Source organism: Brachycentrus maculatus, unplaced genomic scaffold (assembly GCF_059751285.1).
Source record: "Brachycentrus maculatus isolate JH-2025_06_01 unplaced genomic scaffold, ASM5975128v1 h1tg002067l, whole genome shotgun sequence".
In the NCBI taxonomy this organism is placed as follows: Eukaryota; Metazoa; Arthropoda; class Insecta; order Trichoptera; family Brachycentridae; genus Brachycentrus; species Brachycentrus maculatus.
In genome coordinates, this window is record NW_028282602.1 from 18,500 (window position 1) to 35,000 (window position 16,501).

At 30.3% G+C, this 16,501-nt stretch overlaps 1 protein-coding gene across 1 annotated transcript in view; it reads left to right on the plus strand.

Moving 5' to 3' along the window:
- The window catches only part of LOC148298419 (uncharacterized), a gene marked incomplete at its 5' end in the record, with an annotated part of 30,672 nt that overhangs the window by 11,012 nt on the left and 3,159 nt on the right, over window positions 1-16,501 (plus strand). The window contains one exon of the mRNA XM_088276886.1: window positions 5,219-5,366. Coding sequence (XP_088133012.1) covers window positions 5,219-5,366 — 148 coding nt within the window. The remainder of the gene's footprint in view (window positions 1-5,218; window positions 5,367-16,501) is intronic.

Sequence of the window (16,501 nt, forward strand, 5' to 3'; positions counted from 1 at the left end):
CTGACCATTACACTACGGAGGCGGACATATTATATAATATATTTTATCGCATTATCTAAAATTAGGAAAGGTGTGTTCAGATGGTTTAGACATGTGGAACGAATGAGCGACGAAAGAACAGTCAAACAAATTTAAGATGTTAGAAAAAGGAGCAGAGAAAGATTGAGGAAAACTTGGCATGATCAGGTATGTCAGACACTTGAAATCGTCCAGTCAGGAGTCGAAGTAATCGATGATGGGTATAAGGAGATGAACGAAGAAGATGACTATGTTCAAAGACAGAGTGGTATATTCTCTCTGTGTACCCATTGGTGGGTAGCATCGTGAACGTTACACAGTGCATAAAATAATAACTTTAACCATCCAATAATAATAAAAAATAATAAAACCCTAACCGCACCCCAATGGTGCAGAGGGCACTGCTTCATATAAACGCAGTGTTATCTCGATCGTTTACACATGAAGGAAAGGTGATCAGCCCTCCACTTCAGGTACCAGTCTAGTGTAATATTGAATAAATAATAGAGTGAAAAATCACTTATATTTATTAAACCCCCCTGGGAATCGAACCCGGGACCTCCAGAACGGTAGCCGAGCATGCTGACTATTACACTACGGAGGCGGACAAAACCATCCAAAGCCAACTTTAAGCCCTAGGATGTTCAGATTTCCATCTTGTTTTGTATAAAATCGATTTTTTCAAAATATTCTCTTGAACCCTCTACAATTTATAATAAAATATCATTTCTACGTTTAAAGATATTGAAAAAACTGGTTTTGTTTTATTCCATCAACTCTTACGTCTTGTATGGAAATGTATTTTTATGTGTTTTGAGCATACCATATGTACATATTATATTAAATACTCCCATTGATTCTGTGGAATAAAGTTGTAAAAATACTGGCTTCTGTTAGGGAAGTTTATATTAAATATTCAAGGTTTTCTTTGAAAAATATCTCAATCATTGTAATATTCCTTGTTATAGGAATGCCCCCAAACTGAAAAGAATTGTTCCATTGTATTTTGACATCTTAACATCGATGAAGAAGAGTATAGAATTCTAAGCATTTACTGGACTTACGACCGTCAAAGGTTGGTTTAAGTGATCACTTTACATACATCGCTCACTCCTTTCAAGAACGTCATAAATCAAAAATCGACAATTTTCAGTTGTGCATGTTTTCGGAATGCCCTGAAAATGTACTATATCCCATCAAAAGAGGCATATTTTTAATTTAATATTTACCCGCTACACGGTAGAAAGGATTGTTTTTGCATTTTGAAGAAAAGGTATTGTTTAACTATTTTTTTAAATATACTAAAAAAATTTAAATGCAGAAAAAAACCTTCAGGTTTTATCTTAAAAGATCTGTTGCACAGTAAAAAGTTGAAAAAGTGGCTTGATATTTATTTTTGATAAATTGTATTATATTTTTAAACTTTAAAAACGTTCTCCTGAAAAAATCAAGTTTTTTTGGTTTATGACGTTCTTGAAAGGAGTGAGCGACATGTAACATTCACTAATTTTACCCATGATTGACAACCACTTCTTCATCTATGTTGAGATGTCATAAAATAATGTGAGAAATAACTCCTAATTGGAGATAATCCAGATTTTTGAAGTATTTGGATACACTCAAAATGTTGTAAAGAAAAAAATTGTATTTAAAATATTTTTTTGCAGGCAGTCTACAGTTGACCTGATGATGGAATGGTTATTCCGAAACCTGTAGTCATGTAATGTTTTTAAGTGGTATTATACAAAATTAACGGTGAATTATAAGGAGAGCGCCATAATCTGTTCATATGCACCTCCATTATTGTATCAAATTTCCAAATTGTGAAGGAATGGTTAATTTTAATAAATATGTACTAAAAAAATCAACATTAACCACCTAATTTTGAATTCAAATTGCATAAAGAATTTACCCTCTGAAGTGCATTAAAATTTATGAAAAATTCAACGGTTTTCATAAAAATAATCCAGGTAGATGGGTACTTACTTGGTTCAAGATTGGAAAAATTCAATTATGTAAATCAAAATGAATAATACATCCGCTATTTCGTATAGAAGTAAAACAATTTCCCAGTGCAAGGTATTTTGTGTACAAGTATACTTTATATAACACAAACTTATAAAATAATTTGAAAATTCCACACATATTATTATGACTTAAAATAAAACATCCGTTATTTCGTATAAAAGCAAAACAATAAAAACAGTATTTTGTATGCAAGTATACTAAGTATAACATAAACTTATAAAATACTTTGTTGAAAATCCCACACATCTTATTATGACTTAATAAAATAAAACATCCGTTATTTCATATAATTACTTGTTGAAAATCCCACACATCTTATTATGACTTAATTAAATAATACATCCGTTATTTCATATAATTACTTTGTTGAAAATTCCACACATCTTATGACTTAATAAAATAATACATCCGTTATTTCATATAATTATTTTGTTGATAATCCCACACATCTTATTATGACTTAATAAAATAATACATCCGTTATTTCATATAATTACTTTGTTGAAAATCCCACACATCTTATTATGACTTAATAAAATAATACATCCGTTATTTCATATACTTACTTGTTGAAAATCCCACACATCTTATTATGACTTAATTAAATTATACATCCATTATTTCGTAAAATAACTTTGTGGAAAATCCCACACATCTTATTATGACTTAATAAAATAATACATCCGTTATTTCATATAATTACTTGTTGAAAATCCCACACATCTTATTATGACTTAATTAAGTAATGCATCCGTTATTTCATAGAATTACTTGTTGAAAATCCCACACATCTTATTATGACTTAATCAAATTATACATCCATTATTTCGTAAAATAACTTTGTGGAAAATCCCAAACATCTTATTATGACTTAATAAAATAATACATCCGATATTTCATATAATTGCTTTGTTGAAAATCCCACACATCTTTTTATGACTTAATTATAATACCTACATCCGTTATTTCATATAATTACTTTGTTGAAAATCCCACACATCTTATTATGACTTAATAAAATAATACATCCGTTATTTCATATAATTACTTGTTGAAAATCCCACACATCTTATTATGACTTAATAAAATAATACATCCGTTATTTCATATAATTACTTGTTGAAAATCCCACACATCTTATTATGACTTAAATAATGCACCCGTTATTTCTTAAAATAACTTTGGGGGAAATTCCACACATGTATTTTGACTTAATTAAAATACAGTCCGGTTTTGAAGCAAACAACTTGTTCCTTAAGACTAATTAATACCAAAAACTATTTACTTTGCCAAAATAAATATTTGTCGGTTAGAAGGGCCTGGGTTGAAATCTCAAGAGGGTATTGTTTATCAGCGGTCACAAACGAAGAAATCAGGGATTGCCAATACATAGACAATGATTTATCTAAAAGTTCGTTACTCAATACATTTCTACTGACGGACTTTTAGATAAATCATATTAATATTTTTTATACGTATATACATATCGCTCACTTCTTTCAAGAACGTCATAAATCAAAAAACTTGATATTTCAGGAGAACGTTTTTAAAGTTTAAAAATATAATACAATGTATAAAAATAAATATCAAACCATTTACTGAACTATTTACTGTGCAACAGATTTTTTTAGGTAAAACCTGAAGGTTTTTTCTCCATTTGAAAAATATTAAGTATATTTAAAAATAATAATAAAACATTACCTTTTCTTCAAAATGAAAAAACAACACTTTGTGCCCTGTAGCGGGTAAATATTAAGTTAAAAATATGCCTCTTTTGCTGGGATATAGTACATTTTCTGGGCATTCCGAAAACATGCACAACTGAAAATTGACGATTTTTGATTTATGACGTTCTTGAAAGGAGTGAGCGATATAGCATTTACTTTGTGGTTCGTCATTTAACTTTCAATACAAAAAATGTTATGCTAGTAAATAACCTCTTGCCGAAGTTTTAGTATGTAAACTGGTTTCGAGACGCACCCGTCTCTTCGTCAGGACACCTTTATAATAGCACTAATCACACATAGTCCGCCTCCGTAGTGTAATGGTCAGCACGCTCGGCTACCGTTCTGGAGGTCCCGGGTTAGATTCCCAGGGGGTGTCAAATAAATATAAATGATGTATTACTCTAATATTTTGTTAATATTACCATATTTTGTTAATATAACTATATTGTGTACTGCCAGTTTAGCTTTTGCTGATAGGTTTTTATTTGCTAAAACTGATTTCAGTGCACAAGTTATTTCATTAATTTTATTTCATTTAATACAAAATTAGAGTTTAAATCGTAACTAGGAATATTTAATATTTATTTATAAGTGAATGTTATGTAAATATTTTAAATGTTTTTTGTTTTTGTTTTCAATTTTACTAGACTGGGCCAAAACAATGAAAATATGACTCAAATGACGAGTTTGAGTATTAAGTATTACTTATTTTCATATATTCAACAGTATAAATAGAGATGGTCAAGCGGTCATGTCTTTCTCCAAGGTTTCTGTAATATTACTCACTGTAGACGGACTGAGGGTACAACCACAGGTCAGAATATCTGAAAACTTCTAGCGATCAAGCAATATCGTTTGATCTCGACTTACATCTTGATTACGGGGTACATTGATATGAAATTGTACAGTATTGAATACGAAAAGGGCTTAATAGTTCATGATTATAAGCTTCCTTTATATTTATATTTTAAGGAGGGGTAATTGATGAAACACTTGAATATACCACTTCAATGAATTTTATTTATATATACGACTAGTTTCGAAAACGACAGATCTTTAAATTAGTTTTAATTTGTACCAGAAGATGAAAACATCTGTCGTTTTTGAAACTAGTCGTAAATATAAATATAAATATATATAAATATAACTCATTGAAGTGGTATATTCAAGTGTTTAATTTTAATAAAACAATCATGTCATTCCACAAAGTTTATGCCAAATCAATAAAAACATATATATATAAATAACTCCTGTAACATTTTTAAAAGTGTAATTACGCCATTGTTGCACCAAATAAGCGATATATGGATTATATATACATTATATATGTTAACATTTTTAATAAATCTTGATCAAAGTAGCCTTCGGAGGGCGTGTGACGGTCGGGCAGTACACGCCGATCCCTACTAGACGAGTTTAATGAAATGACAGGCGTTTTTTTTCAGGAGGCGCTTGCACAGTGGTGCGGGGGCGGGGGCCGAGGGGGCGGGGGCGGCGGGGGCGGCGAGGGGCGGCCGTACGCGGCGCTGGCCAGGCCAGCACAGAGACACTGTGGACTCGGAGTCTCTGGACAGGACAGCACCGATTATTCTGGTGAGCTCCCCACACACACACACACACAAACACATTAATTTAGCTGACTGACATTTGGCCGATAGACATTTGGCCGATAGACATTTGGCCTACAGACATTTGGCCTACAGACATTTGGCCTATAGACATTTGGCTGACAGTCATTTGGCCGATACTTGTTTGGCCGAATAATCTATTGACCGACAGACATTTATTTTATAATTAAAATATAACTTTGTTGTAAAATCACTATAAATTTCATTTAAATTATAATATTGAAAATCACAAAGCCAGTGCTTCAAATATAAATTACGGACATTTATTTATTTATTTTTCGTATGTTTTTTTAGTCATCACATCACATCAATACAAATTATAAAAACAATAGGTCAATGTATTAATTTTTTTAGTCAAATAACTAAGGAAAATAGAGTCTACTAAGTTGTATTTTATCGTTAAAAAAACACATTAAAATCAATTTTGTGACTATTTTTTCGCCTAGTTTTTCATAGTTAGGATTTTCAGATGAATGTCGTTGAATGATTAATTAAAAATAATAAAATAAAAATTATATTTCGTAGCATTTCTTATGTACGTGATTATAATCCAGGATTCGGATCACACATACAAATAAAGTATTTTCTTCTCAATAAAAAGCTTCTTCGTCTCACCAATACATGTCACTAGTGAAAATTCAAGTGATTCTTGTACAATGTTTCAAAATTAGATCGTATACATATACAGAAGTTTCAAAATTTTGAGTAGTGTGATTGTCAATCATGTGTAGAATTGGTGAATTTACACCTGTGTAGAGTGATCACTTAAACCATCTTGTGACTGTCGTTAGCCCCGTAAAAGCATAGTTTCCATATTCTTCTTCATCAATGTTAAAATGTCAAAAATAAAAAAAATATATGAAAATCAAATACAAGCTCTTTTGTTGTTCCGGTTTTAATTTCAATTGTAGTGTTTACGTATTTAATACCATTCAATGTCAGAAATAAGCAAAGGATCGCATGTACAAACCACCCTTAAGAAAGTACTTATGTATATGCAGTACCTGCTTTCAACGCAATCCTACTTCCTCATATTCAAAAAACAAAGTGATAAAATTGTACATTATTTTTTTAGTACCATTAATAATGCATACAATTTATTAATAAATTCTCCAGCTCTTCACACGTCCAAACCACAAATGCGTAACGAGTAGCTTGATTCAAAAGAGGCATGATTTATGGTGATTACAGCATTCAGCGTTAGTTATTATCAAAAAGCAACGCAGAATTTTCCACACACGAACTATTGTGAAATTAACTTTTATGTATACTTAACATATAGAAATAAATACAAAATTCATTTAACAATTCGTTATCGTTATTTTCATCCCCCTCCGTAGAGTAATAATCGACACACTCGGCTACCATACTGGGGGGGTTAAATAAATATAAGAGATTTTTCACTCTAATATTTATTCAATATTACCCTGGACTGATACCTGATGCGGAGGGCTGATCACCTTTCCTTCGTGTGTTAACGATCAAGATAACACTGCGTTTATATTATGCAGTGCCCTATGCACCATCGGGTGCTGATAAGGTGTTGATAATTTGGACATTGGAGAATAAGAGTTATTTTTCATATTATTTTTTGACATCTCATCAGATATTAATATTCTTCTTCATCTTTGTTGAGATGTCAAAAAAATCATATTAGAAGCCTTTACTTTCTATTTTCTTTCTTCTCCGTTTACCCAGCTTATTTTAAACCAAAATATTTTCTCCCTTTTATACGAGGTCTTGAATATATCACTCACTCCTTTCAAAAACGTCATATATCAAAAATCGTCAATTTTCAGTTGTGCACGTTTTCGGAATGCCCAAAAAATGTACTTTATCCCAGTAAAAGAGGCATATTTTTAACTTAATATTATATTTACCCGCTAAAGGGCAGAAAATGTTGTTTTTGCATTTTGAAGAAAAGGTATCATTTCATTTTTTTTTTAATATCCTAAGTATTTTTTAAATGGAGAAAAAACCTTCAGGTTTTACCTGAAAAGTCCTGTGGCACATTAAAAAGTTCAACAAGTGGCTTGATATTTATTTTTAATACACTTTTTTTAATATTCTTAAACTTATCGATCTCCTGAAAAATCAAGTTTTTTGATATATGACGTTATTGAAAGGAGTGAGCGATATGTTTTTCATTCCTTTATCCACCATGTAACTCACCAAATGTGACCTTGGCAGATCATTATATATCATAAGTATTCATACGAGAAAGCAACATCTTCTAAAGATTGTATCGATGTCTTTCTATTAATAATTTTCTATAGACAATTTGCTAAATATATTACGATAATTACACCCCGACGTGACATCGAATAATTAGATCCCATTTAAGAAGGTCGGTTTAGTTTGATGCCGACGTAATTAATTATAGAATTCATATTTAAGCTCTGATTGGCATCAATAAATCAAAAATAATAGTTTTATACGTTATAACACGTTTATCGGCCTTTGAAGATACTTCAAAGTCAGACACATCAATATTATTAATATCTTTATTAACTAAATCAAATGATGATGCAACATGATGATGATTGAAGATATCGTTAAGTGGGGAAGGCAACGAAAAATAGTTTTTTTTTTAAATTGTATCATACCACTTAATTAGTTTCTTAAAAAGATTTTTTTAAATAAAAAAGCCAAGGGAGACGACTCACGGGCAGACCACTAAAGAGATAGGTTGACAGCTAGGAATTGACATCGCAGGAGGATAATCCCTCTTTGAAAGAGGCCACAATGAGAAGAAAGAAAGAATGTTGCAAAATTATTAAATGAACAATGAAAACTCCCCAAGTCTGCTTTTTCATTATCGTTACACACAGTGCTATGAGCTAGTCAATGATTATGGTCCGTATTGACCGCCTTGGTAGTGTGGTGTTCAGCCCGCTCGGCTACCGCTCTGGAGTTCCAAGATTCGATTCCAAGGGACGGGTCAAATAAATATAAGCAATTTTTTCACTCTACTATCTATTCAATATTACCCTGGACTGATCATCTGATCACCTTTCTTTCGTGTGTTAACGACCAAGATAACACTGCGTTAAGATGCAATGCCCTATGCACCGTTGGGGTTCGGATAAGGGTTTGAAGAAGATGTTACCACAAAGTGACTGCTGAATTAATTAATGAAATGATGGATATTTTATGTCAAGTTGAGACACCTTTAATGCTGGAAATCTCGTTAATTTCTGTACTTTTTATTACAAGAGTCAAACTTTTAACAGGAACAATCAATGTTGTAACGGTTGTGTCATTTCTTGAGTTTCTATAATTGTTACGCAAAGATCGATAAACAAGTATATAGTGAGAAGGAAGGGGAAAATGTTTAATAGAAGCGACAGAGAAAATGGGTCACGAGAAAAATCTCTCAAAGGATCTGCTCGAATCCGATGAATTGAAGAAACGCCTGGTAACTCTGTATTTTGAACAAAGGGTTTTTTGAACCCTCAGAAAACCCTTCGGTTGGATTCGCTACTTGTATTTTTGTAATTACCGCACAGGTCGTCGAAACCCCAAATCATTTTCATTCCAGTTTATTCTTCGTTTTGGTTAAAATGTCATTTTAATTCGATGCTGAAAAGGAAATGGGATTAACATATTTTAATTACGGGTCCTGATTTTGGGATTCAAACGAAAATCATGAGTTTTACAGAAATATATGCTTCAGACTAAGAAATACATAGTAAGTACTAAAACTCTTTCATTAGATTGTTTGAAATGTGGATTCGTCCGATTCGTTCAATAAATACATTCACAACAACAACATACATACATTCTACATACACTCTTTATTTTTATCTTGTTAATTTAAAGTTTAATTAAATTATTTACCAATTCAAAATTCATATAGTGGAAATACAGGATATTTTATGTACATGCATATTTACAAAAACCGAACAGCTAATGAAATCCTTACTTTACGCCATCGATTTTTTAGATCGGATTTGTGAAAAAGTGTACACACCCGAAATGTTTATGTAAATAAAATTTATTAAAAACTAGTCAAATATATAAGCTACGTAAATAAAATGTTTTCAGGCGTCCTCCAGTATGTATAATAATCCGGTTAGGAGCTTGCATACATGTAAATAAAAGCGCTCTGCTAAGTAAAATCTTTTATTTATTGTTTCGGCATTAACTTTGTGGTAAGACATGTTACAATGATTAAAGAAAACACTTGTTTTTTACCACTTGAGTTTTATTATAGACAACATGTTTCAGAAGTTAAACTTCCATCATTCAGGTCTATATAATAACTAAAATATAAAATATAAAATTGTTCTATAAATAAGGAAAGGGGAAAGTTAGGGGGAGGGGGTTAGTCAAGGGCGGAGTTTGAAAACAAAGGAAAAATGGAAAGCAAAGGTGAAGAATTTTGAAACAATATATTATTTAATAAATTATTATTAGAATTTAGGTTTTTTTGGATTTCTAAATTTTCAAGATAATTCATAATTAGGCCTTTATTTAGGAACAAGGTGTAATAATTTTAATTTATGAGAGTGAAATGAGTGATTAGTATCTAATATGTGATTTGCAAATTCCGAGTTAAATCTTTACTAAACCAACCATAGATGGCTCCTTTGAACTCAAACATGAAGCTTCATTAGATTTATGATATACGAGTATGTATGAGTACCAAAAATTCAAGTAGTGTGGTCGTCAAACATGGGTGGAATAGTAAATGTTACGCGTGTGTAAAGTGATAAAGGTCACAAGCCCTGTAAATTCCCAGACTGACAAAGTCTTCTTCATCTATATTGAGATGTCAACATTTAAATCATTAGTTTTTTTATGTATTAATTTTTAAATCAAACACAGGATTTTTGAGTCTACTAAGTTGTATTTTAACCCCTTATGATTTTAGTTGAAAATTCAGTGTTTTGTGCTTACATATTTTATATATTATATTATGGGTTACTTATATAAAACCCGAAATGGATTACATTAATTAATTGGTTTCTACTCTAACATTCAATCTAATACCTAGATCCTGTTTCCTGTTTCCGGATCCTGTTGTTTCCACAATTCGAATCCTTCATCAAACTTACTGAATATATAACGATCCTCTCAATAAATAACATCCGATTATTTCGTATACCCATCAACAAGACTATAGCGATTCCCGTTCCATTCTGAATAATTCCAGATGATTATAAATTGTCATCTTTCTGAGGGTTCGATTTAATCGTCATCCATTTCGGATTTAGATTTTAATCAAGGATATAGAAAAAAAAGTAAAGGAAAGGGTATCCTGCCAATGTAAGAGGGCGATTTGTACGAGAAGATGGCGAAATATGGCCAAAATGTGAATAATTGATTTTTTTATATTATATACCAAACTGACAATATACCTGTGTAATACATATTTATATTAACTTCATCTACTACATCTTTCCAAAAAAAATCTTCTTTCACCGTTTTAATTTTTTAATTTGTTATTATTATTTTCATTTTCTTATTTTATTATTTTAAAAAGCGTTACAAAACATATTTGGCTGACTAAGTATTACACCCATCACTAAATCAAGCTGAAATAAAAAATATATATTACTGTATATATCGCTCACTCCTTTCAAGAACGTCATAAATCAAAATACTTGATTTTTCAGGAGAACGTTTTTAAAGTTTAAAAATATAATACAATGTATTAAAAATAAATATCAAGCCACTTATTGAACTTTTTACTGTGCAACAGATCTTTTTAGGTAAAACCTGAAGGTTTTTTCTCCATTTGAAAAATATGTAGTATATTTAAACAAATTATTAATAAAATACCTTTTCTTCAAAATACAAAAACAACATTTTCTGCCCTGTAGCGGGTAAATATTAAGTTAAAAATATGCCTCTTTTGCTGGGATGTAGTACATTTTCTGGGCATTCTGAAAACATGCACAACTGAAAATTGACGATTTTTGATTTATGACGTTCTTGAAAGGAGTGAGCGATATGTATATATATTTATATATTTATATGTATATATATTTATATATTTATATGTATATATATATATATATATATATATATATATATATATATATATATAAATATATATATATATATATATATATATATATATATATATATATATATATATATATATATATATATATATATATATATATATATATATATATATATATATATATATATATATATATATATATATATATATATATATATATATACATATATTTATATATAAATATACATATATATATATATATATATATATATATATATATATATATATATATATATATATATATATATATATATATACATATAGATATATATATATGTATATATATATATATATATATATATATATATATATATATATATATATATATGTATATATATATATATATATATATATATATATATACATATATATATATATATATATATATATATATATATATATATATATATATATATATATATATATATATATATATATATATATGTGTGTGTGTGTCTATGTGTATATAAACGTATTATGTAATGGGATGGTTGTACAATACGTCTTCCATAATATGTTCCATTTAAATAAAAACTAAACTTTAATATCAAAACTAAAAAAAGCCTTAAGGACATTCGACGCAAACAAATTTAAAAATGGTTCAAAATCTGCAATATTCCATAATTAAAAAAATTGTACCCAGTCATATATATAATCAAAGCGACAATCCAATCTTAATACACAAACATTTAAAGTTGCTTCCGGTAGGTGGAATATTGTGGATGAGTATCATCTGTGAACAACAAACTAGACAAAAATATCCACATCTTCTAGTACACATCATGATACACGATTTACACACAACTAAGGTTTGATAGTCCTAAGAATAAATAATAAATATGGGGGTCGAACACTTCAATATATCGATCCAAACATTTTTAATTTGTTGCCGACGTATGTAAGAGGTCAAAATAAAATATGGAACAAAGGCGAAACGAAGGAATGGGTATATGATCAAAGGTTATGATCCAGATCAATGAAAATTGTAAAATTGTTTATTTTCTTAATTTTTTATCTCTTTTTTGTGTGTATGGATAAAAAAAATAAAAAAAATAATGTAAAAAGAACTCTACCGACAAGACACACAAGGTGGCTTGGTGGGTCTCTACAAAAAATATTTTAAAAATGTTTAAAATAGTTCTTTAAATAAATGTATACAATTAATGTTGATAGAAAAATATACGATTAAAATAAAAATTACTTATTTAATATTAATAATATAAGGACATTAAATATTAATGAGTATTATCATTCACTTAATTTCCTCATATGTATTATCCTTAATAAACAATTAAGGGATTTCGCTTTTTCTCTACACGGTATACGAATCTCTTTTCCCAAGACATTGCGACCATACACGTGTGGATAAGACGATATTCTCATATTTCCCCGAAATTCAGTAGTTTTTAATTAATGACCACTTATTCCCGGGTATTTCCTTATTTTCCCCTACGCCTCAACTTCCTACTTTTCAGCATCTTTAATTAACAAGATCACTAGAAAACAACTCCCACTTCCAATTAACTTGACAATTTAAGTAAACCATTTAGCGCGTTTCCCCAAACAAAATTACTACCGCTTAATGTAGCGGTTATACCGTTCAGTATTCTCAAACTTTTTGATTCAGCGGTCCTTATAGTTAGCGACGCCGACGGGTTACCCTACATATGCATACATTACCCTTGATATTCCAAAATTTTCATTATTTATGGGTACTTCTATTTGGGAATAAATAAATAACGTCTGAGACATTACTATTTATCATTAGAATTCTAACTGTCCATCAAACCTCCTCCCTTAGTTTTTCCCTCTACCTCCTTCCCTAAACTCCCTATTTCCTTTGCCCTCCTTATTATCATATTTTACGTTTTTTTAATGTTAATTTGTATTTGATGTTTTTTTTAATGTTCAATTACTATCTTTCCTTTGATTGCAAACATATATTGAAAGCAATCCCACCGCATGCCCAGATCTGATACAGAAGCATCTAGGCTTCTTGACAGATCTGCTCTTGCTAAGCATTTTTTAAAAACTAAGTTGTGAAATTTATTGAAAATGTGAAACAATATAAAATTGTATCCTGATTCGACTGTGAATTTATATTTTAAACGCTTTCAATATACCTGTCACTGCCAATCTAAATACGTAAATACAAGTTTGTAAATCCGTCACCAAATTTTCTAGAAGTACCTCGGTGCAGGCAGTGGAAGGGATTAGTATTTAGTTTAATTAGTCAGCTAGATCCGACTCCGACCCGACGCTGGCCGGTACACAGATGCAAAAGTCTGATTGCAAACAGCTATATATGGTATTAAACGTTTTGATCAATATCACTAGTCTGTTTTTGGTTGGTTGGAAGATATTGCTTTTTAGCAATAAGCCCACCAATGTACTTGTTTATTTTCTGTACATGAAGTTTAAATAAATTATATTTTTATAAAACCATATCCGCTCCCTAGGTGGAGCATATGGAGTCCACAAACTGTCTCCAGGCTTTTCTGTCGACTAATAAATGTTGTTTAATATGTCTTTAAAAAAATACCCATTTGATACATATATATGATGTAAATTAAGTATAAAAAATAATTTGTATTAAAAGTAATATAAGTTAACTGAAGAAATAAAATAAAAAAATATCTTCATTCATCTCGATTTCTTATTGAATGGGGTGGATATTACATATCGCTCACTCCTTTCAACAACGTCATATATCAAAAAACTTTTTTTTCTAAGGTTAAGAATATAATAAAATGTATTAAAAATAAATATCAAGCCACTCATTGAACTTTTTACTGTGCAACAGATCTTTTTAGGTAAACCCTGAAGAATTTTTCTCCATTTGAAAAATATTTAGTATATTTAAAAAAATAATTAGACAATACCTTTTCTTCAAAATGCAAAAACAACACTTTCTGCCCTTTAGCGGGTAAATATTAAGATAAAAATATGCCACTTTTGCTGGGATATAGTACATTTTCTGGGCATTCCGAAAACATGCACAACTGGAAATTGTCGATTTTTGATATATGACGTTGTTGAAAGGAGTGAGCGATATCTGAATGGTATTCAGATATCGCTCACTCCTACATTATAATGTATGTACATTCTTACGTTATTAAATTTACGGAAATAGGCATACGAACTTCGGATATTAAAAATAATAATAATCGAATTCGGCGATATTTTGCAATTCCTTACATGCGTACACATTTTTTATATAATAATGTAAAGGGTTGGATGGGTAAACATCCCCATACACAGCAAATTTCATTTCATCCCCTATCGTTTTGTACGAAGCATCGCTCAAATGAGGGAGTAACACTGAAAATGTTTTATTTTATTTGAGGTATCGAAAGCTCTCTTAATGAAAGACACTAGACACTAGATACTTTGTGGTACATTTTTTAAACTTTATAAAATAAAACAACTTTGTTTTAACCACTGTTTATTTGTACACTTTATCCAACCAGTTTCGACAAGAACCTTGTCATCATCAGGGTTTATGTCATAAATTCTAAAACATTGAAATACTCATAGTTAATTACCCTTTCTTAACCGATAACTTCCACGCACTCCGTACACCATATGAAAATATGATTTAAAAAAATATAATTTTAAAACTCCTAAATGTTGTTTTTATTGTGCTTTGCGTAGCGAATACGTCAACCCCAAATGACAACTACGGACGGAATCGCCCAAAAACAGTATGAAGCCGCGCGCGCATACGTAAAGTGCAGCACACACACAAAAACCTACTGTGCGGATTTTTTTCTTCTGGGAACAGAAGTTGGAAAAATATCAAAAATTGGACTGTTACTTAAATTCAATTAGTTATTAATAATATTTAAATTCTGTTTTATCGCTTTTTTAATTTCCAAAATCTATAAATTATGCAATGAGTTTACTTTTTTATTAGAACGTTGTATTTCAATGTCATTTTCAAAATTAAAAGAATGGTTGTTATTTAATATATGTTCAGATTCAGATTCGGAAAAATATTATTATTTAGGCATCTCATTATTATTTTTATTTTATAAAGTTTACTGTATTTTACTATATTTACTATATTTTTAGTGTGAATTCACATCGGTTTTTTTTTTAATTTGTAAATATTTAAATATTTAAAATGTCTATCAGTGATTATTGCGAATGCTTCCGAAATATTTACACCAGATTGTATGAACGCTTTCCCTACTACTACTTCGTAGATCATAGAGCTTTTGGCAGAGCATCCGAAACTCAACAAATGAGTGCGTTCGAACCACAGGCACAGCAGGGTGGATACAGTCATATACATATACATGTATATAAGACGATCAATTTAAGATTTTTGCCATACATTTTTGGCATCTCAACATAGAGGTCTTAATTGAATATTGAAGTAACGATTACAGGGTTTAAATACATAATATATCCATAAAAAAATATCGCCTCCGTAGTGTAATGGTCAGCACGGCTGCCGTACTGGAGGTCCCGGGTTTGATTCCCAGGGTGGGGTCTAATAAACATAAGTGATTTTTTTCACTCTAATATTTATTCAATATTACCCTGGACTGATACCTGGAGCGGAGGGCTGATCACCTTTCCTTCGTGTGTTAACGATGAAGATAACACTGCGTTTACATGATGCAGTGCCCTATGCATCATTGGGGTGCGGATATGGGTTTGAAATGTGTACATCAATATAAATAGTAAAAATAAATTTCTTGTTATATGAATAAATAAATAAGTTCATTGGTGGATTCGGCAGTTACTTTTAACATTATATGATTAATTTAATCTAATGTGACACGTGTCAAATATCAACGCGATTTCCGAATACGGATATTAGTATACTTGGGTCAAGGACAACACTTCCCCCCCTCGTACTAATATTTATTCAAGACTATGGTATATCCAAACAATTTCCCCTAATTGACCCCACAATCTGAGAAAACGTTATTGTTATCGTAAACGCAAGGCTACAAAATTTCAAATCAAATTAATGACTAATTGAATATTATAGTGACAAAGGGACGGACGTGAATTGTTCTCAAACTGATTGGGCCGACAATACATAATGAGCT